The sequence below is a fragment of the Rhinolophus sinicus genome, linkage group LG18 (assembly GCF_036562045.2).
Source record: "Rhinolophus sinicus isolate RSC01 linkage group LG18, ASM3656204v1, whole genome shotgun sequence".
NCBI lineage: Eukaryota > Metazoa > Chordata > Mammalia > Chiroptera > Rhinolophidae > Rhinolophus > Rhinolophus sinicus.
Genome location: NC_133767.1, coordinates 13,954,676 through 13,976,031, shown reverse-complemented (window position 1 = coordinate 13,976,031; position 21,356 = coordinate 13,954,676). Strand labels below are relative to the sequence as shown.

At 58.3% G+C, this 21,356-nt stretch overlaps 6 protein-coding genes across 11 annotated transcripts in view; 3 read left to right on the top strand and 3 right to left on the bottom strand.

The window, feature by feature from the left end:
• Positions 1–612: 612 nt before the first annotated feature.
• Positions 613–3,267, bottom strand: CLDN6 (claudin 6). Its single transcript, XM_019719583.2, has 2 exons — positions 3,109–3,267; positions 613–1,420 (listed from the first exon to the last, which is right to left on the bottom strand). Exon 2 carries the CDS (start codon positions 1,390–1,392, stop codon positions 727–729), a length of 666 nt encoding a protein of 221 aa, XP_019575142.1. The 5' UTR covers positions 1,393–1,420; positions 3,109–3,267; the 3' UTR covers positions 613–726.
• Positions 3,268–3,853: 586 nt separating this feature from the next.
• On the top strand, positions 3,854–5,919 carry TNFRSF12A (TNF receptor superfamily member 12A). The gene is made up of 4 exons (XM_019719618.2): positions 3,854–4,010; positions 4,729–4,833; positions 5,062–5,196; positions 5,306–5,919. Exons 1-4 carry the CDS (start codon positions 3,917–3,919, stop codon positions 5,359–5,361), a joined length of 390 nt encoding a protein of 129 aa, XP_019575177.1. The 5' UTR covers positions 3,854–3,916; the 3' UTR covers positions 5,362–5,919.
• A 239-nt stretch (positions 5,920–6,158) lies between these two features.
• Positions 6,159–7,570, bottom strand: HCFC1R1 (host cell factor C1 regulator 1). Of its 2 annotated transcripts, XM_019719614.2 has the most exons (4): positions 7,332–7,570; positions 6,977–7,033; positions 6,762–6,890; positions 6,159–6,527 (listed from the first exon to the last, which is right to left on the bottom strand). In XM_019719614.2, exons 1-4 carry the CDS (start codon positions 7,424–7,426, stop codon positions 6,392–6,394), a joined length of 417 nt encoding a protein of 138 aa, XP_019575173.1. In that variant the 5' UTR covers positions 7,427–7,570; the 3' UTR covers positions 6,159–6,391. The 2 variants fall into 2 exon arrangements, with proteins under 2 accessions (XP_019575173.1, XP_019575174.1); XM_019719615.2 differs by lacking the exon at positions 6,977–7,033 and having other exon boundaries at positions 7,332–7,557.
• Positions 7,571–7,733: 163 nt separating this feature from the next.
• Positions 7,734–10,968, top strand: THOC6 (THO complex subunit 6). Its single transcript, XM_019719613.2, has 13 exons — positions 7,734–7,868; positions 8,902–9,017; positions 9,123–9,187; positions 9,278–9,381; positions 9,470–9,507; positions 9,591–9,639; positions 9,747–9,818; positions 9,909–10,011; positions 10,095–10,144; positions 10,234–10,296; positions 10,394–10,504; positions 10,589–10,723; positions 10,806–10,968. Exons 1-13 carry the CDS (start codon positions 7,830–7,832, stop codon positions 10,884–10,886), a joined length of 1,026 nt encoding a protein of 341 aa, XP_019575172.1. The 5' UTR covers positions 7,734–7,829; the 3' UTR covers positions 10,887–10,968.
• Positions 10,969–11,004: 36 nt separating this feature from the next.
• On the bottom strand, positions 11,005–18,563 carry BICDL2 (BICD family like cargo adaptor 2). 3 transcript variants are annotated; one of them, XM_019719605.2, is made up of 10 exons: positions 18,484–18,563; positions 16,810–17,105; positions 14,292–14,507; positions 14,072–14,188; positions 13,802–13,966; positions 12,781–12,972; positions 12,524–12,664; positions 11,945–12,075; positions 11,592–11,712; positions 11,005–11,506 (listed from the first exon to the last, which is right to left on the bottom strand). In XM_019719605.2, exons 2-10 carry the CDS (start codon positions 17,089–17,091, stop codon positions 11,345–11,347), a joined length of 1,527 nt encoding a protein of 508 aa, XP_019575164.2. In that variant the 5' UTR covers positions 17,092–17,105; positions 18,484–18,563; the 3' UTR covers positions 11,005–11,344. The 3 variants fall into 3 exon arrangements, with proteins under 3 accessions (XP_019575164.2, XP_019575166.2, XP_019575167.2); XM_019719607.2 differs by having other exon boundaries at positions 13,820–13,966; XM_019719608.2 differs by lacking the exons at positions 16,810–17,105; positions 18,484–18,563 and adding an exon at positions 14,786–16,767.
• Positions 11,612–21,356, top strand: part of MMP25 (matrix metallopeptidase 25) — a 34,290-nt gene continuing 24,545 nt past the window's right edge. The window contains exon 1 of one of the 3 annotated variants that reach the window (XM_074322838.1): positions 11,612–11,738. The gene's annotated coding sequence lies outside the window, so the exon portion shown is untranslated. The remainder of the gene's footprint in view (positions 11,739–21,356) is intronic. The other 2 variants (XM_074322840.1, XM_074322839.1) reach the window with 2 other exon arrangements.

The window sequence follows — 21,356 nt, the reverse complement described above, 5'->3', positions numbered from 1 at the left end:
TCACCTCCTCACACCAGGCTGGAACTCAGCAGCCCCCACAGCAACACCAATGGCAAGTAACAAAACATACTTTATTTAGTAAAAACTGGTGATTGTGGGAGGAGCATGGCAGAAGTGTGCAGGGGCTGGAGGTGAGAGGGTCAGGGGTCTATAGCATGGCTAGGATGTGACTGAGGATAGAAGAGCCAGAGGTCAAAAGCCTTGGAGGCAGGCGGTTCTTTGGTAACTTATCACCGGCTCTTCTTGAGGCTATTTGAGACTCAAAAACCCTGGTTCCAGAGGCTTGACCAGCAAGGTGGGGCTTGTCCCTGCAAGCCCAGGGAGGCCCTATCCCGACATCAGCAGAACTCTTGGGGACAGACTGTCAAAGCATCTTGTCACAGAAACACCTGGCCAGCAAGTGGCTTTTACCCTGGGGCCACAGCTCCAGGCTGGCCTCCAAGATGGGAATGTCCAGGGTGGAGAAAGATCCAGAAGCTCTGAAGTGTTGCCTCCTTGGTTTCATCATCCAAAGGTGAGCCAGCAGCAGAGCCCAGGTGGGAAACTGAGTTTCTTCTTGGTTCGATTGTGATCAAATGAATTAAAAAAAGAAAAAAAGAAAACAAAACCCCAAAATATAAAGCAAAAATAAGATAAAAGCAACCCTGAAGCTATCATGCAACCTCGCTGACTCCAGCTCAGGGGGTCGGCTCCACTGTCAAGGGAGCCCCCATTCTCCTACCCACATCACACGTAATTCTTGGCGGGGTATTCGGAGGGCCCCTGAGAGTTGGCACGTGGGGCATTTGCTGAGTATCGGGCCAGGTAATGGCTGGAGCTCCGGGACCCCCCAGAGGGGCAGGTGCAGCACAGCAGCCCCCCACCTAGCAACAAAAGGCCGGAGGCCGCCCAGCCCAGGTAGAGGGAGGCCCCCAGCTCTCGCTTTTGGGCCTCGGCCACCAGGGGGTTGTAGAAGTCCTGGATGATGGCCTGGGCAGTCCAGCAGATGGGGATCAGGGTCAGGACCCCCGAGGTGACAAAGATGATCCCAGAGGTGAGCACAAGACGGGCCTTGGAGTCCCTGTCCTCCACACAGGTGGTGCACTTGGCCCCGCCGAGGTAGATCAGCAGGCCCACCAGGGCGACGAGGAGGGCGATGACGCACAGGGCACGGGCAGCCTGCAGGTCCTGGGGCAGCGCCAGCATTGAGTCGTACACCTTACACTGCATCTGGCCTGTGCTCTGCACCACGCAGGACATCCAGAGCCCCTCCCACACCACCTGGGCCACCACAATGCTGTTGCCGATGAAGGCGGTCACCTTCCACAGGGGCAGGGCGCAGGACACCAGGGCATTCACCCAGCCAAGCAATGTCAGGACGACCCCCAGGATTTGCAGACCAGCAGAGGCCATGGCGAGGTGGAGGATGTGAGGAGCTGCACTGGGTGACAGAACAGAGTAATGTTAAGACCAGCTGGCCCAGACCCCTTGTTCCCAGTGAGTGCTAACCCCCATGCCATGTGCCATGGTCACAGAGAACACAGGACACCAAGAGAGAAAGCCCTGGGAGTTGGGATACCATGTCCTGTAACATGGGCAGGGTATGCTCTCTCAGCCTCATTTTCTTATGGGCAAAATAGGCATTTGATGCTTATCATTTCTTTCTTTTTCCCTGGTTCTGTGGCATTGGCTTACAATAGTGAATAAGTAATCACCTGGTTCTGGTTGTTTTGAGTGCTAATGAAAGATAATATAAATCCTATACAAGTGCTAGTCCCTGGCCTCAACCACTTTCGATACATTTTTTCAAACAACAAAGTGGCAAAAAGGGGATGGAGGGACACAGCAAAGTTTACAGGTGTTTTCCACAGGGCGCATAGATGGGAGGTTAGAGTCATGAGTTTCAGGCTCAAAACTTGTCAGTTTCAACACCAAAATTAGAGCGCCAAGCTTCTTCCCATCACCCAACAAACTCCTCCCCACAACATTGTTCTGACCCTAGGCAGGTGATGGACTACCAGTTTGACCTTAAAGATCTTGCGTCCTGGGTGGCCCACCAGTCCCCACCTGACCCTTGCCCAGCCCAATCCCAGCCAATCGCTGTGCGGTTGGGTGGGGGGAGGAAGACGGGGGGGGGGGGGGGGGGGGAGGCCCTCCCCCTCAAATGCACTTCCTTCCCCAAGGCTACTAGTTGCCTCCCTGGGTCTTGCAATGCTCCCCTCTTCTAGGGCCAAGAGAACATACTCCAAGGTTGGGGACATTTTTTTGGTGTGTATCCTTGCCCAAAACGCCATCCTCTCAAGACACCAAGTCCCTAAAAGAGCTAAAGTCCTTGGTGTCTATCCAGTGCACCAGCTCCTCTGGCAGACCTCCCCCCACTTGTCCCCCCTTACATCCCACTTAGTGTTGGAGTCTCCACGGGGGTCAGTTCTATTTAGGGTCCTGTTATGTCTCTCCATTGCCCAAAGGTCCCGCGCACCACTTGGACCTAAGCCTAGCACCAGCCCAGATGTGTGAACAGAAGAGCTCGGGGGAGATCGGGCGGGGCCTGCCAGCCCTCGCGGGTCCCACTCTCCTTTCCACCCTCCAGCTGTCTGGCCAGGTAAGGGCACCGACCACGCCGGCCCAGGCACCCGGCGCCTCTCAGCTGCCCTCGACCCCGTTCCCTTTCCACTTATGGGCTCGGCTCCGTTCGAGGGCGCCCCTTGTTGCTCTCGATCCCTACTTCCCTTCGGAGTCCGGCCCGAAGGTGGATGCCCTCAGCCGCCCCCCGCCCGAGCCGGGAGGCGCGAGCCCAGGATAGTTTAATGGCGGCGCCCGCCAAGGGTCCGCTCCAGCAGGTGAGGGGGAGGGGCACCCGCCCCAGAGAGCAGCGCCGGTGGGGGAGGGGAGCCCAGGTTTCGGTGCCTTTGTCCCAGGGGAGGGAAGGAGGAGCATTTAACTCTTCTCGAGTCGCAGGACTCGATCTGCTCGTCGGCTTCCGTGCAGCCCCGCGCCCGGGGGTTCGTCGGCCGGGTGGCCGTAGCCAGATCAGCCCAAGTTCTCCAGCAGGCCACACCCCCAGCACCCCGCTCCTGGAGGCACCCATCACCTCCCTTACCCCGACACGCACACTGGCCCCAGGCTCACCTGAGAAGGAAGGAGACTGCGGAGATTCCTAAGAGACGGCGGAGTGCGGGGATGGGGCGGAGGCAGGGTCTTAAAGAGGCAGTGACGTCACTGGACCACCGCCCCGGGGAGGGGCAGAGACCCCAGTCCCGACCGCCGCGGGAGCGCGAATCCCAACTTTGTCAGTCGGGGGCGCTCGAGATTGGGGCTGCAGGGTCTGCAGCTGGCCCAGGTGCGGCGACATCAGTGGCTGGCGTCGGGGCCCGCAGGTCTAGGCGCAGGGCGTGGAGCTTGGGTCTCCGCTCCGCCACTTGCTAGTCCCAGTGCTGTGACCTCGGGAATTAACCTAACCTTCCCGAGCCTCAGTTTCATACTCTACAAAATGGAGACAACCAGCCCGCATTTTACTAGGTAACTATGTCCTAAGGTAGAAATTAAACATCATTTTTGTTACGTTTATTATTATTATACCCCGGGGCTCTTAAGAGAGCGGCAGTTATGTCTTCAATGGGTCAGTGGGTGGTTTCGTGTCTGATCCACCCACACACACACTCACGCAGACATACACACACCTCCCGGACCTGAGCACCGAGAGGGCAGCCAGGTCTGCGTCCTTGCCGGGTCCTAGATGATCGCGCACAAGGACGGTGTTTGCAGAGCGAACGATTGAACTTAGCGGGCCAGGCGGGGCGGGACGTCCAGGGGCGGGCCGCTGGGCGGGCCCAGACGAGGGGTCTGCCCCGGAAGGCGGGGGCGGGGGCGGGGCTGGTGCTGTAAGTCTCCGGGGCCAGCGGCGGTAGCAGAAGGCAGCGCCCGCGGGACGCGAACGATGGCTCCTGGCCTCCAGCGCCCGTTGCTGCGGCTCCTGGTGCTGTGGCTCGGGCTGGCGCTGCTGTGCGCTGCGGCGGGGGAGCGGGTGCCAGGTACGCCGGGCGACGAGCAGGGACTGGGTAGGAGGGCGTGGGGGCCGGGGAACCCTCGGCCGGGGATCGGGGAGTCGGCTTGGGGGCTTAGCGGAGCAGGCAGAACTAGGGGGACATGGGATCCGGGGTCAGGTCTCCAGACAACGCGCTCCCTGGTTGGGGGAAGTCCCATCTCGCTCCGAGCTTCATCCCGTCAGGGCTTCAGTTTCCCGCCTGTCCAACTCGGGGAACCTCTGTCTTTAAAGTCTGGACTCGGAAGTGGAGAAAGTTTGAGGGCGGGATGTCTCGTCCGGTGAGGTGACATGCCCCGAGCCTGGTCAATACCGGGTGTGCCCAGCCCCAGTGACCGGAGAGTCGGGAGGGGGTGTCGAGAGGCACGGGGGTCTGTGCCCCCATCACATGTGGGGTGCCCCCTTCCATCCGGTGACTTCAGTGCCCAGCTATGCGGGGGGAGGGACTGGGGTCGGGCCCGATGCCCAGGAATGAGTCACCCGCCGGCGGCGGGCGGGTTTGTGGGGACCTGACCTCCCGCGCTACGCCCCCCCTTCTCCCCCCACTCCCCGCGCAGCCGTGTCCCGGTCGGGCCGTGCGGTCACCTGTGAGGAATGCGGGAGGAGGGCGCCGGTGACTCACGTTATTCGAGCCTGCCGACCCTGACCTCAGCCCCCAGAATAGTCATGCCCCGCCCCCAGCCTCTGACCCGTGGCCCCCTCCTCAGGCACCACCCCCTGCTCTCGCGGCAGCTCCTGGAGTGCAGACCTCGACAAGTGCATGGACTGCGCGTCGTGCCCGACGCGACCGCACAGCGACTTCTGCCTGGGCTGTGAGTGGGGGGCGGGGCCAGAGGCGAGAGGACCCCAGACTGGGGGAGAGAGTTGCTGGGGTAGAGGGGCGTAGGGGACTTCAGATTTGGGGAATTAATGTGGAGGGGGGCGGGAGTGGGGGCCTCCAATCTGGGTAGAGGTCTTGGTAGGGGGGACTCGTGGCTCAGATCTAGGGAGTGGGGCTGGTTCAGAGAGGAGCGAGGTCTGAATTCGAGTCCTACCCCCAGGCGCTGCGGCCCCTCCAGCCACCTTCCAGCTATTGTGGCCCATCTTGGGGGGAGCCCTGAGCCTGGCCCTTGTGCTGGGGCTGCTTTCTGGCTTCTTGGTCTGGAGACGGTGCCGCAGGAGAGAGAAGTTTACCAGTAAGTGTGCCCTGGCTCTCCTGCCTGCCTGCCAGCGCCCCCACCCCCCCCACCCCATCAGTCCCCACCGTCCTCCCTGTTCTTGACGACCCCTCTTCTTATCTTGCAGCCCCCATAGAAGAGACCGGCGGGGAGGGCTGTCCTGGTGTGGCTCTGATCCAGTAACAATGAGCATCCCCTGCCAGCAGCCGGCCGCGCCCACTCATCATTCATTCATTCATTCTGGAGCCAGACCCTGCCTCCCAGACACAGCCCTGAGCCAGGCTGCTCCAACCACAGGGGTGGGCAGGGATGAGGGACGGGTGAATCACTTCTGAGGCCTGGACCCAGGCTTCAGAGGAGCCTTCATTCAAGGTGTCTGACTGCCCTGCCTCTGGCTCCAGGACAGAAAATGAGACCTAGGCTGGCTCACACCAGACAGCTGACACTAAGGAACTGCAACATTTGCACAAGGGTCCCCCCTCCCATGGCCTGGCAGCCAGTCTGACCTGACAGACAGACACAACACCAGGCCCTACCCACTCAGATGAACTGAAATTCCAGCACTGGGGTCTCAGCCTGGGGGGTTAGGGACCTGTTCCTAACACTAGGGGGCTGGCCCTCTAGGGGGGCTGGCCCTACGACACTGCCCCCCCCCAACCCTCAAAGGGGGGGAGATATTTATTTTGGGGAGAAAGGTTGGAGGGGGGAGAATTTATTAATAAAAGAATCTTTAACTTTAAATGGTTCGAAGAGTGGCATGATCCCCAGCCTGACTTCCCAGAGCTGGAGGGAGGAGTGAGTCAGCCGCGGGGGCGGGGGCGAGGCTCTGACTCACACATTCTCAATGTCTGATCCTCTTGCCAGGACCTGGCTAGGCCCTGACCGTTTTCCAGGGAAGATCTTGAGAGAAACCCCACTATCCAGTGCCCCAGCTCTGCCCCCTCTTCCCAAAGGCCCTAGGTTCCAGACTAAAGACTTCCTCTGCTCAGCAATCTTTATTCAGTTCTTGGGGGGGGGGGGCATGCCTCCATTCCCATGCTGCTGTCCCTCCCACCCCAGGGTTCTATTAGGCTCAGTGTCCTCTTTTGGGGGAAGGTTCTGGTGCCCCGAGGCCTGGTCTGGTGGAAAAGCAGGGCAGCTGGTCCCTTCATGGGGGTGTTGGTCTCCCCTACTGGAGAGAAGGAGGGTGGGCAGGGGTACTGCCTGCCAGAACTCAGAGCTCCATTACATCCCCAGCTGGGGTTGCAGGGTAGTGGGGGGCAGGGGTGTCCCCCAGCCTCAGCATCCGGAGAGCCTCAGGGATCAGGTTCCCAGGGTATCGCCAGAGAAGGAGCTCAGAGCAAGGGCTCCTGGAAAAGGAAATGACAGGGCACAGGGTTGAGGCTGGCCTGGCAGAGCCACCCACCACCAGGTTCAGGTCCCCAGGGGCTACTGGGCTGCAGGCACCTTCTAAGGAGCCAAGATGAGAACAGAGGTTGGCTAGAAACTAAAAATAGCAGGATGAGGCAGGGCCTGGAGGTTGGCTCCCAGATAGGGCGTGATTCTCCAGAGGGCCTAGCGGGTAGATAGTGAATGGTGCCTACCTGAGTGGGGGAAGAGCTGGGGGGAAAACCACAGGGGGGCTGCAGTAAGGGTGGTCATTATGCAGGCTGAGTCGAGAGAAGTGAGTGGCCATGTTCTCCTCAGACAGGAACTGCTTGCGCAGGGGCTCCCTAGGGAGAGAACGGGAGGCAGGCAGGCTGATGGAGACCTGAGGTGACAGGTCTTGCTGGGAGTCCCTCCCTGCCCCTAAACTCACTGCTCCTTCTCCAGGCGCCGTTTGGTGCTCATGGGCACAGCTCCTCGGAGAGGGGAGCTGGGAAGAAAAAAGAACCAGGTGCACCCCACCCTCTTGACCCCATCCTTAAGATCTGCCGGCCTGAGCCTGCAACGTCAGCCAGGAACCCCCTCCCAATCCCTCTCAGCTGACACTTAAATCACCCCCACTCTCCCAGGCCATTCAGCAGCTTGCCTCGTTAGTCTCCAAACTCGTCTCAGCTCATGCCCAAACTCTGCTGATTCGCCCCACCGCGTCATTCTGCAGACCAGCCCTGAGCCCCCAGCCAAAGCTCCAGCGCCCCTGGGCCGGGCCCACCCAGGGCCCACACACACACCTCGCGTCCAGGCCTCGAGGCGCCCCCGAGGCGACCCGCGGGTCACGCTGGGCCCGACCTGGGGGGCCTCGCTCCAGAGGCTGCTGAAGGATCATTGGGGTTCGGGGTCCTGCGGGCAGAGGGGTGGGATCCGGGCGACAGGCGGAGCCTCCGAGGGCGTGGCCCAACGCGAGGGGCGTGGCTTTAGGCGCGCGCAGCAGCGAGATTCACGCAGGCGCGAAAGACGGGCGGCGAGCGGCTGGAAGGCGGGCCCATTCGCCGGGTGGGGGAGGGGATCTGGCGTAGCGGGGCTGCGGTGGGCGCCACTTGGTGTCGGAGATCTTCGCGGCGGTCACTTCGTCTTTTGGGACTCTGGTGATACGCGGCGGCCGCCTTCGCGCCGAGCCGACCGGCGGTATTGACTGGGTGAAGCTCAGTGACGGTGAGCCGCTTAGGGACACGTCTGGACTCGTGAGGTTGCGTTGCGCGCGAAGCAGTCTGGGACTTGTAGTTCTGGAGATGGAGCGAGCTGTGCCCCACGCGGTGCCGCTGGGTCAGGTGAGACCGGTGTGTGCGCGGTGCCTTCTGGGGTTTGTGGTCCATGCCTGGCTCAGAAAGGGCGGGCAAGGAGTCGTGCTCTGAGCCCTGTTTTGCGTGGGCAGTTGGTGGGACTCGGACTCTGACCCAGGGGTGGAAGAGTAACCCAGAAACACCCCAGAGCCTAACGTGAAAGTCAGAGAGTAGTAATTAGAAGGCAGTATGTTTTTCTGTATTGGGGTAATAGAGCCACTGTTTATGCGTTTTGTAGGAGGCATCACTGTGTGAAGCTCTTTATATACAGAAGTTCATCCAATCATGACAGAATCTTCTGTGAGCTTCATTTGACAGTTGAGGGAACTTTGAGGAGAGGCTGGGTGTGACATGCAGGGTGTCATGCAGGTTCTCTGGTCCCGCTCCCCTCATAAGAACGCAGGATATGGTGAGGCCAAAAAGGAACACCCACGGAGCCATAGATAGGGGAGTCATACCACTATGGTCTCACTGGCAGATGGGTTGGAGACACAGGAAGCAGGAGCCACATGATCTGCAACCTGCTCTCCACTTCTCTCTGCCAACCAACCAACCAACCACAATTGCTGGCTGCAGTCTGCCCTACTAACTGCAATCCGCCGTGCTAACTGTAATCCGCACTTGCTAGCTCAGCCACCATCTTCTTGCTAGGCCCCCATTTGCTGCTAGTGTAGCCGCGGCAGTTATATTAGTGGCCAATGGCTCCCTGGTTATAGCTGATGGCCATTTACTAACCGAGTGAGCACCTTTCCACGTGAGGGCGAGAGCCTGGAAACTGTACTCCTGGCTGTGTCCCTACAGGGTGCTTGCTCAAAGTCCTACTAGGCATCACGCCTCAACTCCCCTCTTCCTTACTCTTTCTTCAAGCCAGCCCTGGGACTGTATGGGCAGGTGCCCATCTTGGTGGACCTCAGAGGAGGGCAGAGAAGTCTGGGCAGTGGCTGAACTGGCGGCACGGGAACTAGGAAGGACTCTGTGAAGCAGAGGTCCCAGACTGTCTTCATCTAGTCTCTCCCCACAGATGGAAGTGTTTCAGGCCCTACAGCGGCTGCACATGACTATTTTCTCCCAGAGTGTCTCACCCTGTGGGAAGTTCCTGGCAGCTGGTAACAATTATGGGCAGATAGCCATCTTCAGGTACCCTCACCTCTGCTCCCCACCACCCATTAGCTCTGGCACTTGGCTTTCCCAGGACTGATGTTCCCTGCTTCTGACTCAGACCCTCTTCCCCTCTCCTTTCAGCTTGTCTGCTGCTTTGAGCTCCGAGGCCAAAGAGGAAAGTAAAAAGCCCGCAGTGACCTTCCAAGGTGGGTGCAGCCATTGAGTCTGGCTTAGAGGACCCCAGGGTAGAGGAGGAGAGCAGGATGGGGTCACTCAGGTTCTGCATTTCCATTTAGCCCACGATGGGCCGGTCTACTGCATGGTCTCCACTGATCGACATATGTTCAGCGCTGGGGATGGGGAGGTGAAGGCCTGGCTTTGGGCAGAGATCCTCAAGAAGGTAAGAAGTGTCAAGCTGGAGGAGGGGTACTGGGGCATCCAACTCCTAAGAGAACCTTTGAGGTCACTCATTGTTTTCCTCCATGAAGGGCTGCAAGGAGCTGTGGCGTCGTCAGCCCCCATACAGGTGAGCCAGGGCCATGTGGAAAGAGGGCATGTTGGGGGGGATGTGCTGCCTCACCAGAGCTGACCCTGCTTTCCCTCCCCCAGGACCAGCCTGGAAGTACCAGAAATCAATGCTTTGCTTCTCATCCCCAAGGTCTGAACCCTTTGTAACTAAGTCTCTATCCTGCCCTGTTCTTGGCCCAAGCTGTGATCCTTCCCTGTCCCTGTCCTGATTGGACCCCACCCTGTCTTCCTCTGCAGGAGAATTCGCTTATCCTGGCAGGGGGAGACTGCCAGTTGCATATGATGGACCTTGAGACAGGGAGCTTCACGGTGAGAGGGCTGTGGAGCTGGGGCAGTCACGGTGGGGTGTGGGCAGGCATTCTTTCTGTATCTTGTCCTGACACTGTTCCTCTCCTGCAGAGGGCTCTCCGGGGCCACACAGACTATATCCACTGCCTGGCACTGCGGGAGCGGAGCCCCGAGGTGCTGTCAGGTGGCGAGGATGGTGCTGTGCGGCTTTGGGGTAAGGGACTCTGGTTAGAGGGAAGGATGGTGGTGAGGGAGGCTGGGGTAAGTAGGGTGCCTCTCATGGTTCTTCCCCCACAGATCTCCGCTCGGCCAAGGAGGTCCAGACGATCGAGGTCTATAAGCACGAGGTGAGGGCATGCCCCATGCCCTGTCCTGCCCTCTCCGTGGGCATCTTCTGCATCTTCACCTCCTCTGCTCTTCCCCTCTTCCCTCTCAGGAGTGCTCGAGGCCCCACAATGGGCGCTGGATTGGATGTTTGGCAACTGACTCAGATTGGATGGTGAGCCGGGCAAAGTGCAGGATGGGGTGGCAGCTCCAGGCCCTACCAGCTGAGGGCCTGTGGCTTAGGAGGCTGGGGACCCCACCTTTCTGCCCAGGTTTGTGGAGGGGGCCCAGCACTCACCCTCTGGCACCTCCGTTCCTCTACGCCCACCACCATCTTCCCCATGCGGGCACCACAGAAGCACGTCACCTTCTACCAGGACCTGGTGAGTCTCTGTCTCTATTTTGCCGTCCCTGCCTAGCTCCCCTCTCCAGCCCTGACCCCTCAGTCCCCTCCCTGCCTTCCACAGATTCTGTCAGCCGGCCAGGGCCCCTGCGTCAACCAGTGGCAGCTGAGTGGGGAGCTTAAGGCGCAGGTGCCTGGCTCCTCCCCAGGGCTGCTCAGCCTTAGCCTGAACCAGCAGCCAGCAGCACCTGAGTGCAAGGTGGGTCCTACGCGGAGCTGTGGGAATCCTGGGAGGCGAGGGTGTGTGGACAGGTCAGTCACACACACACCCTTGCCTCCAGGTGCTGACAGCTGCAGGCAACAGCTGCCGGGTGGATGTCTTCACCAATCTGGGCTACCGTGCCTTCTCCCTGTCCTTCTGACATCTGGCAACACCCTCCCCCTCATCCCAGGGATCAGGACTGTTTTTTATTTTATTTTTTACAAATAAAATTTCAGGTTTTTCTTCCGTGCACTTTCTTCCCAAGAATGGAGACCAAGTCGGTTTAATGATTTATATATTACTCTGTCTGATCTTGATACATAAATACCTACCCCCACCCTGGAGCATGCCAGGACCAGGGGGCCTAGTGCATAGAAAAGATAGGACCTATAATAGATTCAAAAAATAGATAGCTCTTCCCCACCTGCCCCTGCCACCCACCTGGGGCCCCTGGCCCCCAAAGCTGGTCCCTGCTCCCAGTGAGCCCCTGCCCAGCCTCCCAGGACTGGGAGGGCACCAGCCCCCTTTGGAAGACAACCGGGGCCCAGTCAGTCGCTCCATTGGCCAGAAAGGGAAAGTGAGCCAGAGAGAGCAAGGGTGGGCCCCCTGGCCAGTCCCTCACGTCCTTCGGAAGAGGTTGCTGAAGAAGCCGCCGGCAGGCCCAGGGCCCCGGCGTAACGAGAAGCGGGGCGCGGGGCGATGCGGAACTGATCCAGCCGAGCTCAGCTCTTTCTGGCGTTGGGAGCGCAGTTGCTGTCCAATCACCACTTGCATGTCGTCCTGCGGGCACCCGCAGGGCGGGAGGGGCGGGTCAGCGCACAAGCCTCGTCCAGTGTAGACCCCGCCTCTGGCCCCGCCCACTCACCTGCCAGGCCTCCAGCTCCTGCGTCAGCGCCACCTTCTGGCGGATGGTGCGAAGCAGCTCCCGGGAGAGGGAGTCCCGTTCCAAAGAGACGCGGCTGAGCTCTAGGGACAGTTCCAGAACCCTGCAAATGAGAGGGAAAAAGAGCAGGTACGAGGATGCTGGGGCTTCAGCGACCGGGCGGGGGCTCCTGGACCCGGCGGGAGTGGGACAGCTAACAGCAAAACCAAGGGAGTCAGAGGGCCCCTGGGTCAGAGTGGGGATAATTATAACCCAAATCACAAGTGAGGCCTATAAGGACCAGAGTGCCTGGGAGGCCTGCAGCCCCGCTGGGGAGGTGACAGAGACAGGCTCACTTGTTCACGGCCTCCTCCCTGTCTGAGAGGGCGCTGTTTAGGGCCGCCTCGGGATCCTTCTGCTCCCGTAGCTCCTTCTGTCTTTGCAGCTCCTCCCGCAGGGACTGTAGCTCTGCCCGCTGCAGCTGGATCTGCGGGCAGGGGAGGGGGCAGAGAGGCACTTAGTCCTCCGGGTCTCCAAGCCAACCAGGGTTCCAGCTCTCCCAGCCCTCCCCTGCCTGCACCACAAACACCCCAGGCAGCTGTGGCCCTATGCTAGAGATGAATCTTCTGAGCCCCCAGGCTGGTGCAGGGGTAGTTGGGTGGTATAAGCCTGCAGGAAGGATGCATGAAGAAACATTGGGAGGTGGGACTAAGCGGGGGGAGGGGCGGGGGTCGGGGGTGGAAGTAGGGGGTGGGGGTATGTAATCCAGGAAGTCTTCCTGGAAGAGGTGGCATACAGGTTGGCGCTTGAAGCATGACCAAGTTTGTCAGGGTGAAGGGCAATCCAGGTGGTGGGGGAATAATGGACAAAGGCTCAGAGTTGTAGAGAAACTGACCTTAGGAGGGGTTCTGCATGCAACACTATGCACCCCTCACCTCATCCTGCAGCCGGGCCACTTCTGCCTCCTTCTCCTCCAGTATCTCCCCTGGGCTCAGGGATGTTCGCTTCTTGGGAGGCTCCAAGCTGTCCTCCTGGGGCGAAGCCTGGTTACTGGATGCCTCTTGGGTCTCCGGGGTCTGTTCACCAAAGGAATTAAGTCAGTGAGGTGTCAAATCTCGTGGGAAAAGGAAGAGGGTGGAGTCTGCAGTCCTCCTGTATAGCACACATTGGGGGTGGTGGGCCGCGAGCTCACTAGGGCGTCTCTGTGTCCATCCGCGTTCTGGTGCTGGTTGCTGTCGAGGCTGTAGGCAAGTTCTGACTGCAGCGAGGCTCCTGACATGTCAGCGTCCTGGAGGCGCGCCTCCTCCTCCAGCTCGGAGACGCGCCTCTGCAGCCTCCGCAGCGTGCTCAGTGCCTCCCCGGCCTCGGAGCGCGCACGTTCCAGCTGTGTAGGGACGGACATACAGAAGCGTGGGCAGACAGACAAGCGAGGGCAATCAGCCATGTGTGTCCGCCGCCGGCATCCCGCGACCCGCCCACAGGGGGCACCCGCGCGCCGCGGAAAGCCAAGCAGTCCCGTGCATCTGCGCGCCTAAACGGCCTTGGGCGGAGCATTTCCCCTCGGCTGACACCAATTTCCTTGCCTATAAAGCAGGGTGCGGATGGGTGCCCCGGCTTCAAAGACTCCCATCACCCTCCTTCCAGCCACACCCCACCAGGTAACCTAGTCCCCGACCAGTCAACCTTCTAACTCTTTCACTAATTGCTATCATCCAGCATTTGTTGTCTTCTAAGCTAGTGCTGTGCTCAGTGCCTTACACCCTCACCAAACCTCTATGCTATTACCATCCCATCTCACAGATGGGGAAACTGAGGTTGGGCGTCCCACAATATAAGAAGGGATGCTGGGATAAGAACCCAGCAAATTTAACCCCACAACACAAACTCCTGAGATCTCAAACATCAGGCCATTCTGCCTCTTTTCATTCCCTTTTCTCCATCACCACTTCCCCAGACCTGGTCCAGGTCCCCATCATCGCTGGCCTGAGCTCTAGCCTCAGCTCCCTCCCTGCCCTCCCAGCTGCCTGGCTCTGGTGCATTCTAAAAGTATACCACTCCTGCTTAATACCCTTGCATGGCTCCCACTTGCCTTTGGGCTAATGCCTATGCTCTTGTGGCCCAGCTCCTGGGGCTCCTAGCGACCTAGCTCTGGCCTCATTTCCCAGGAAGACCTGAGGCAGTGGCCAAGGCCCCAGCTGGATGTACCCACATACCCCAACCCCACGGGTCACCTCCAGGCTGTGCTCCCGTCTCTCACGCCGCAGTATCAACAGCTCCTCATGGGTTGCCTGTAGCCTGCCCTGGCCCTTCTCCACCTCCTCACGCAGGCCTCGGATCTGGGCTTCCAGGTCCTGACGGCGGCTCTGCAGCATCTGGTTCTAGGGAAAGTCTTCCAAGTTGGAGGGCAGGTGCTGGGCCAGCTCCAGATAGCCCTAGGCCCAGTCTTCCTGGCTCAATAGGCTCCAGCCCTAGCTGGCACTCACCTCGCCCTGCAGACTCTCCAGCTGTGTCCTCAGCTCTGCCCCAGCCAGGGCCTGAGCCTGGCACTGCCCCCGAAAGCCATCCAGTTCCTTCCGAAGCTCCTGCTCACTCTGGGAGGCCTGGGGAGGGGGAGGCAGTAGAGCTCTCAGCTGGCTCAAGCCTCAGCACCAAGCCCAGGGCAACCAGCCCCCCCACCCTGCCCTGGGATCAGGGCTGTCTCACCTGGGCCAGTTGCTGGCTGAGCCGGAGGTTCTGCTCACTGAGTTCACTGAGGGCCCGTGCCCGCTCACGCCCACTGTCCTGCTGCTCCGAGCGCTGTTCCCCCAGCTGGGCCCTCAGGGCCTCCACGTCCCCCTCAAGCTCCACAGCCCTGGCCTCCCACTCAGCTCCCCGTGCTGCTAGGCTCTGACGGAGCTCATGGTTCTCCTGCTGCAGCCGCTGTGGGGGCCGAGATAGAGTGTCAGAGACAGAGAGGAAGAGATGACACTGGAACAGACAGAGAGAGACCAAGATGGAGAGACAGAGACCCAAGGCATGAGGGGGTGTGAAACAGGCATGAAAGCAAAAGTCAAGGAAGAAACAGGCAGAGAGAGCGAAATGCAGAGGCTCAGGAGGCAGGTGGAGGGGGAACAGTAGAGAGAAGTTTCCAGGTCAGACAGGAGGGGCTGACTGCGGGCTGTGGGGTAGTGGGATGAGCCTCTCTGTCGCCCACTCACCTCTGGCTGCTGCCTGTACTTTTGCACCCGAGGTCGCAGACGCCGTTTCTGGCGCCTGAGTCTGGCAGAATTTAAGCCTCGACCCATGGCCTCACTCCTGTCCCAGGGGCTCTGGAGGTTCAGCTTCTGCCCAGCCTCTGCTCAGCCCCTCTCCTCCAGCTCCTTCCGGCCAGCTCCCTCTAATTAACACTGGCCAGCTCCACCCGGGGCCCCATGCTCCTGCCTGCCCTCTCCAAAACCTGTCTGACTAGCGGGGGGACGCTTCTGGCACACCCAAATGCTCAGCTTGGGGAGGCAGGCAAGTTGGGGGGCTAGAGGCTGGCCCCCACTCTCTTTAGACTCCCAGAGCTGGAAGGTGATGCTAACCATAGCTGCTACAGTTATTAGCAGTACTCCTGCCAGGTCCTGTGCTAGTGCTTTACCTGCACTATTTCATTTATAATAATTCACTAGAGTTAGAATCGTTAATGTCCTCATTTTACAGATGAGGAAACAGGCTCAGAGGTGAAATGCCTTGCCCAAGGAAGGACACACAGTGAGTTAGTGGAGCAGTGATCCCAACACAGCCATACTCTTAACCAAATACTGTGGGGGCAACACAGCTCTAGGATTAAGCCCACAGGATTGGGACCCACTTGTTCTGGCCAGTGTCCAGCCTGCTGCTGCTGCTTTGTGATCAGGCAAGTCCCTTAATATCTCCATGTCCAATCCATCCATCCATCCATCCATCCATCCATCCATCCATCCATCCATCCATCCAGTGTTTTCTGAGCTCTGTTCTGGGGTCTGGCTGTCAGCAGTCAACGAGACCACCAATTTCCCTGCCACAAACACCTTAGACTCAAGAGGGTATGAGGCAAATGGACACATGTTTGACTAGGTAGTTTGGGCGGGACAGTAGGGCTATAAACCCTGGAAAGTGGTGAAAAGAAGCAGGGTGGGGTGGGGGCTCCTTCAGGAGAAAGTGATGTCTGAATTGACTCCTGCAGGGCAAGAAGGAAGAGGGCTATACACAAGGAACAGCAAGTGCAAAGGCCCTGAGGGAACAAGCTTGGGTTACTCAGGAACTGAAAAGAGGACCCGCTGGAGAAGGGGTGTTACACGGAGCTGAAATCAGGAGGCTGCCCATGGGAACTTGTAGGCCCTGCTGAGGAGTTTGTTTTCATTCTAAGTGTGACGAGGAGCCATTGGGAGATTCTGAGCAAGGACTGAAATGATCTGATTTGCAATTTTGGAGATCCCTCTGGCTGCCCCATAGAGAATCAGCTCCAGGGAGCAAGGGTGGAAGCTGGGGACCAACCAGTTTCAGTGTTTGGGTCAGAGGTGATGGAGGCTGCAGAGACGATAAGTGGGTAGACTCAGAATGTGGCTTAGAAGTGGCAGATGTTGGAGAAGAGATCATGGAGGTGCTAAGGGGGGAAGCTGGGTTGGGGACAGTGGGTGATGGGGTCATAATCAAAAGTGCCACTTATGTTGAAATGCCCATTCGATGGCCTGGTGGAGAGGTGCGGGGCAATGAGCTACCAAGTTGGGCTCGGGGCAGCAGTTGGGGCCGATGACATGGCGTCAGTGGAGTCCAGGGTGTTTAGGGGAGAGATGTGACCCCAGGGTGACAGTGTGGCTGACGACAGAACCTGGACAGAGGGAAGAACTGTTGCTACCTCACAGGGTTGGATGAGAATTGACCAAGATGATTCATGGAAAGTGCTCAACCTAGAGCCAGGCGGGGAGGAGGTGCCCAGTAACTGTTGGCTGGGGTTGCACTATCCTGCTGAGGAGACGGACCCACGGCTCAGAGAGGGCCAGCAGCTTGCCCAGGGTCACAGAGCCAGGCAGGGATCTGAACTTACGTCTTGACTTGTCCTCAGAGCCCGTGTTCTTAACCACCAGACAACGCTTCCAGGGGGAGGGGGTCCCGCCCTGAACTATTCCAGAAGTGTCCATCTGCCTGGCTTTCCTCCCCTGCCCACCTGCCTGGCCCCTGCCACCTGTCCTCCTTCTGCCCACCCCTGCCGCCAGCTCACTTCCTCACGCTCAGAGTGCTGGGTGCTCAGCGTCTCCAGCTGCCGTTGCAGCTCCTCATTTCGCTCCAGAAGCATCTTGCCAAGCTCTGCGGCCAACAGCAGGTCTTTCTCCTTCTGCTGCAGCTGCAGGGCCAGGTCCTCCGGCTCCTCAGGCCCTGGGCCACCTCCCAGGAATGAGTCCCGCCGCTCCAGCATGAAGGGAAAGAAACCCTCGTCGCCGCTGGGGGAGGCGCCCCCTGAGAGCAACCCCGATGGGAAGCTTGGCCCTTCCGGGGAGCTCATGGTGCCTGCAGCATCTGTGGGGACATGTAGCTCTGTGGGGACAGGTAACTGCAGGACACTGTACTCTGCAGCTGGGGTTCTCCCCTTGCTGGCCAAGACCCGGCCCTCTCTTAATTCTTTACCTGCCCACTGGCCTGCCCAGGCCTGCAGCCAGGGCTTCCCTGGGCCACAAAGGGTTAATGATCTGTGTTTTGGCCACTCAGCTCCGTTAATGTCCCCAGAATAAACTGAGGCAGGGAGAAGTCTGCAGTGGGCTGCCCTGCCTTCTACTTCTGGCAGTCAGTCTCCGCCCCGGGGAAACCTGTCCTAGTAGGCTGGGACACAGGCCACCCTACTGACGACAGTCCCTGCCCCCTTCTCCTAGCTCCTCACCAGCTGTGAAACTCTTCCCAGAGCCGAAGTTCTCAGGGACTCAGGACTCAGGGACAAGTCCAGACCCTTCTCCTTCCAAGAACATAGCCTTGGGAACCTAGTGTCCTGACCCCTTAGTCCCCAGCGATCCAGCCCCCTCCTCTTCCAGAAGCCCAGGTCCCCAACTCCCCAAGACTCAGATGCCCTCTGGGTATCCTGGCCCCGTTCTGTTTTCTCAGGCCCCAGGCGTTTCGGTCCCCACCCCTCAGTACTCAGGTGCCTAGACCCTCAGCCCTCCCCTTGTGGAGTGTTGGCCCCAGCTCCTCAGTGTCCCAGGGCCTGGCTGTCAGGCCCAACCAGGGCAGGGCAAGATAACAGGTTGGGGCAGTGACTGCTGCCCTGCCAATCCAGGTTTCTGTTTACTCCCTGGTCCGCCCCTGGGGACAGGAGCCAGGAGCCTGGTGGCACTCCCCTAGGGCTTCCCAGGGCCTGGCAGTTCAGGGGCTCCAGAGTGACTGGACACACAGGGCTTCCCTGGTACACTCCTCCACTCCAGTCCTCTGGGACACGGACACGGACACACACACACGCACGCACACACGCACACACACAACCTGTCCCTCCCTTTCCTCCCCTCGCCAGGTGTCTAAGCCCAGCCCTATTTGCAGGATCCAGGGGTCGCAGTAGTGCCAATCCAGCTGCCCTCAGGCCTGACCCAGGGTCTTCCGGCCCGGGGTCTTCCTGCCGTGTCCCCTGAGGGCTTGACCCTGCTCTGGAGACCTCATGGGGTCCCTCCTTCTCCCACCTCATGCAAGGAGCTACCATTTAGTACCTCAACCCAGGGATCACAGCTCCTCGACCCCCAGCCCCAGGCGTCGCAAGCCCAGCCACCACCTTCCTTCCTGCCAGCCTCCCCTGCTTCCTAGAGCCATGAGTCAGCCCTGGTGTCCCTAACACCCAGCCAACCGCGCCACCTCTCCCGGGCTCTGTCCTGCCTGAAGCTCGTAGGGCCCCTGTCCTCGGCGCCCCCTAGGCTCTCACCCCACGACGCTGGTCTCCCTCCGAGATCCCCGCGGTCCCGGATACTCTCTTCCTTTCTTCCGGAGGCGGCGCCAGGTGCACTACCCGCACAGGTGAGGGGGCGGTGCCGCGGGCAGGGCTGGGGCGCCCCCTGGTGGCCGGAATGGACGGGTGGGACCCAAGGAAAGTCACTTTAACCCAGGTCTGAGGCACTGGCCCATCTTGCTGCCAACGGAAACAGGGCAGGGCCCATTAATTGAGCACCTACTGTGTGCAGACTTCACGCTGAGCGTCGAGGTCGGCTCCTTTCCCCCCCACAACTGCCCTGTGGGATAGGAAATTATTTCTCATTTGTTTATATATTTTAAATTTATTTTTCAATTACAGTGGATGTACAATATTACATTAGTTTCAGGTGTACCACATAATGTTTAGACATTTATATACCTTATAAAGTGTTCACCCCAATAATCCTAGTACCCACCTGGCACTATTCATAATACTTACTATATTATTTACTGTGCTCTCTATTCTGTACTTTGCATCCCCGTGACTATTTTTATAACTGGCAATTTGTACTTCTTAATCCCTTTCACCTTTTTCACCTGTCTCCCAACCACCCTCCCATATGGCGACCTGTAGTTTGGTCTCTATCTATGAGTCTGTTTCTTTTTGTTTTTTTCATTTACCTTGTTCTTTAGATTCCACACATACGTGAAATCATATGGCATTTGTCTTTCTCTGTTGACTTATTTCACCTAGCATAATACCTTCCAGGTCCATCCATGTTATCACAATGGCAAGATCTCATTCTTTTTTATGACTGAGTAATATTCCATTAAATTAGTGTATATGTGCCGCATCTTCTTTATCCATTTGTCTATTGATGGACACTTAGGTTGCTTCCGTATCTTGGCTGTCGTAAATAATACTGCAGTGAACATAGGGGAGCATATATCTTTCTGAATTAGTGTTTTGGATTTCTTCAGGTAAATACCAAGAAGTGATTTATTTATGATAGCCCTTCTGACAGGTATGAGGTGATATCTCATTGTGGTTTGGGATAGATAGGAAATTATTAACAATAATAATAACAACAAATCAAACACAGTAAGCACTCTGCTGAGTCGGCTCTTTTATAGGCCCAACTTTACTTTCATGACCTTCTAATGAAACAGGAACTACTTTATCCCCATCTTACAGACGAGGAAGCTGAGACTCACGGAAGATCTCACTTGCTTGGAGTCACATGGACAGAACTTGAATGTGACCTGCAGAAATGTGACTTTAGGGTGTGTGCCGTCATACTGATTCCCGGTTGCCGGTGAGGACAGCTAACGGGACTTGCCTGAGTGGCTCCCAGCGTGGGGCTGTCAGTTCCCAGGCTGAGCAGAGCTGGGTGCTGTGCTCCAGTGTGGGACAGATGCCAAGGAATGGAGACTGGAGGATCCAGGACTGGGTTCCAGGGTCCAGCCCAATACAGCCCGGGCATATGGGTGATGCCCCAGCCATGGCCTTGTAACTTGTCACAAGTCTCCTCAGACTTCCAGGGCTCCCTGGGTTACAGAAACTCCTGGGGCTCCTGGCCTGGTGAGCAGGGACAGATGGAGGGCTGGGAGCAGTGGTGTGCTGATAACTATTTCACAACAGGCTGTCTGGGGAAAAAGAAAGTCCGGATTTGTTGCATTTGCCAATTTCTGTGGTGTAAATACTCCCTCCATGGCTGATTTCAAGCTACGAACATGACATTGTTGAATGTGGTGATGGGTGGAGATGTGTATAACCAGCTTTGCCAGCCAGTACCAGTTGGTCCTATAACCCTCTGGCTGGGGGTCAAGATGCCTGAGTCACGGAGAACTAGGCCCTGTTTGGCTGGGTCCTAAAAAAACAGGAGGAAGAAGGGAGCTGGGACTCATGACTTGTGGGAGAATAGGTACAAGGACTCCTTGGAGGGGTGTTGTAGGGACTGGGGCTCCTGGGTCCCAGGACTGGTCCAAGGTTTCCTGCCAGCCCAGAGTAGAAAGGCCAATTCCTTTGCAAAGGAGTCTGAAGGCAGCATTGCCTAGCAAGGCCTCCATGCTCTCCCATAGCACTTGTGGGAACAGCCTGGTGGACTTTGCAGGCCTGGAGACACCCCAGCCTCCCTTTTGGTGCTGCCACCTAACCTCCTCCAAATGCCAGGGAAGGTCCCACCCACACCCACCCACATTCAGCACACCTTCCCTGAGCCCCATCCTGGCACAGGGCTCACCTGGAGATGAAATGGTCAAGGCCCGGCTCCCAAGAAGTCCGCAGTCCACCCAGAAGCTAGAAGGAGTGTCAATCCATAAACCAGAAATGAACCAATGACACAGTACAACAAAGGAGTTGGCTCGTGGGCGCTGCATCACATTCTCACTCCACGTTCCAGTTTGGCCACTTACCAGCTGCGTGTGCCTGAGTCAATAGCTGTTTAACCTCTGTAGCCCTTAGTTTCCTCATCTGTAAAATAGGGGCCATAAGTCCTAGATCACAGGGTGGTGAGGATTAAATGAGGGTGAAGAGCCAGCGCTTGGTGTTAGTGGTCCTTGCCTGGCCGCAAGAGGTGACTCACCATGCACATTATGGTGTGTTTCATCCTCACAGCAACCCCATGAGGTCACATCCTTCAAACAGTGAACCAGTTCAGGGAGGCGAAGTGATTGGCCTGTGCCTACATGGCAGACCCTTGCCTGGCTCCTAGCCCCAGTCACTGTTCAGGCATTTGAATATGACCCCCAGCCTCCTGTGGACTCAGGAGTTCTGGCCTCCAGCCGCCCTGCTGGACCTGAGTCTTGGCCTCCCAGCCCCTCCCCTGCCCCCCCAGCTGCCTTCTCCCAGCCTCCCTGCTGATTCCAGGAGGAAGATGGATAGAA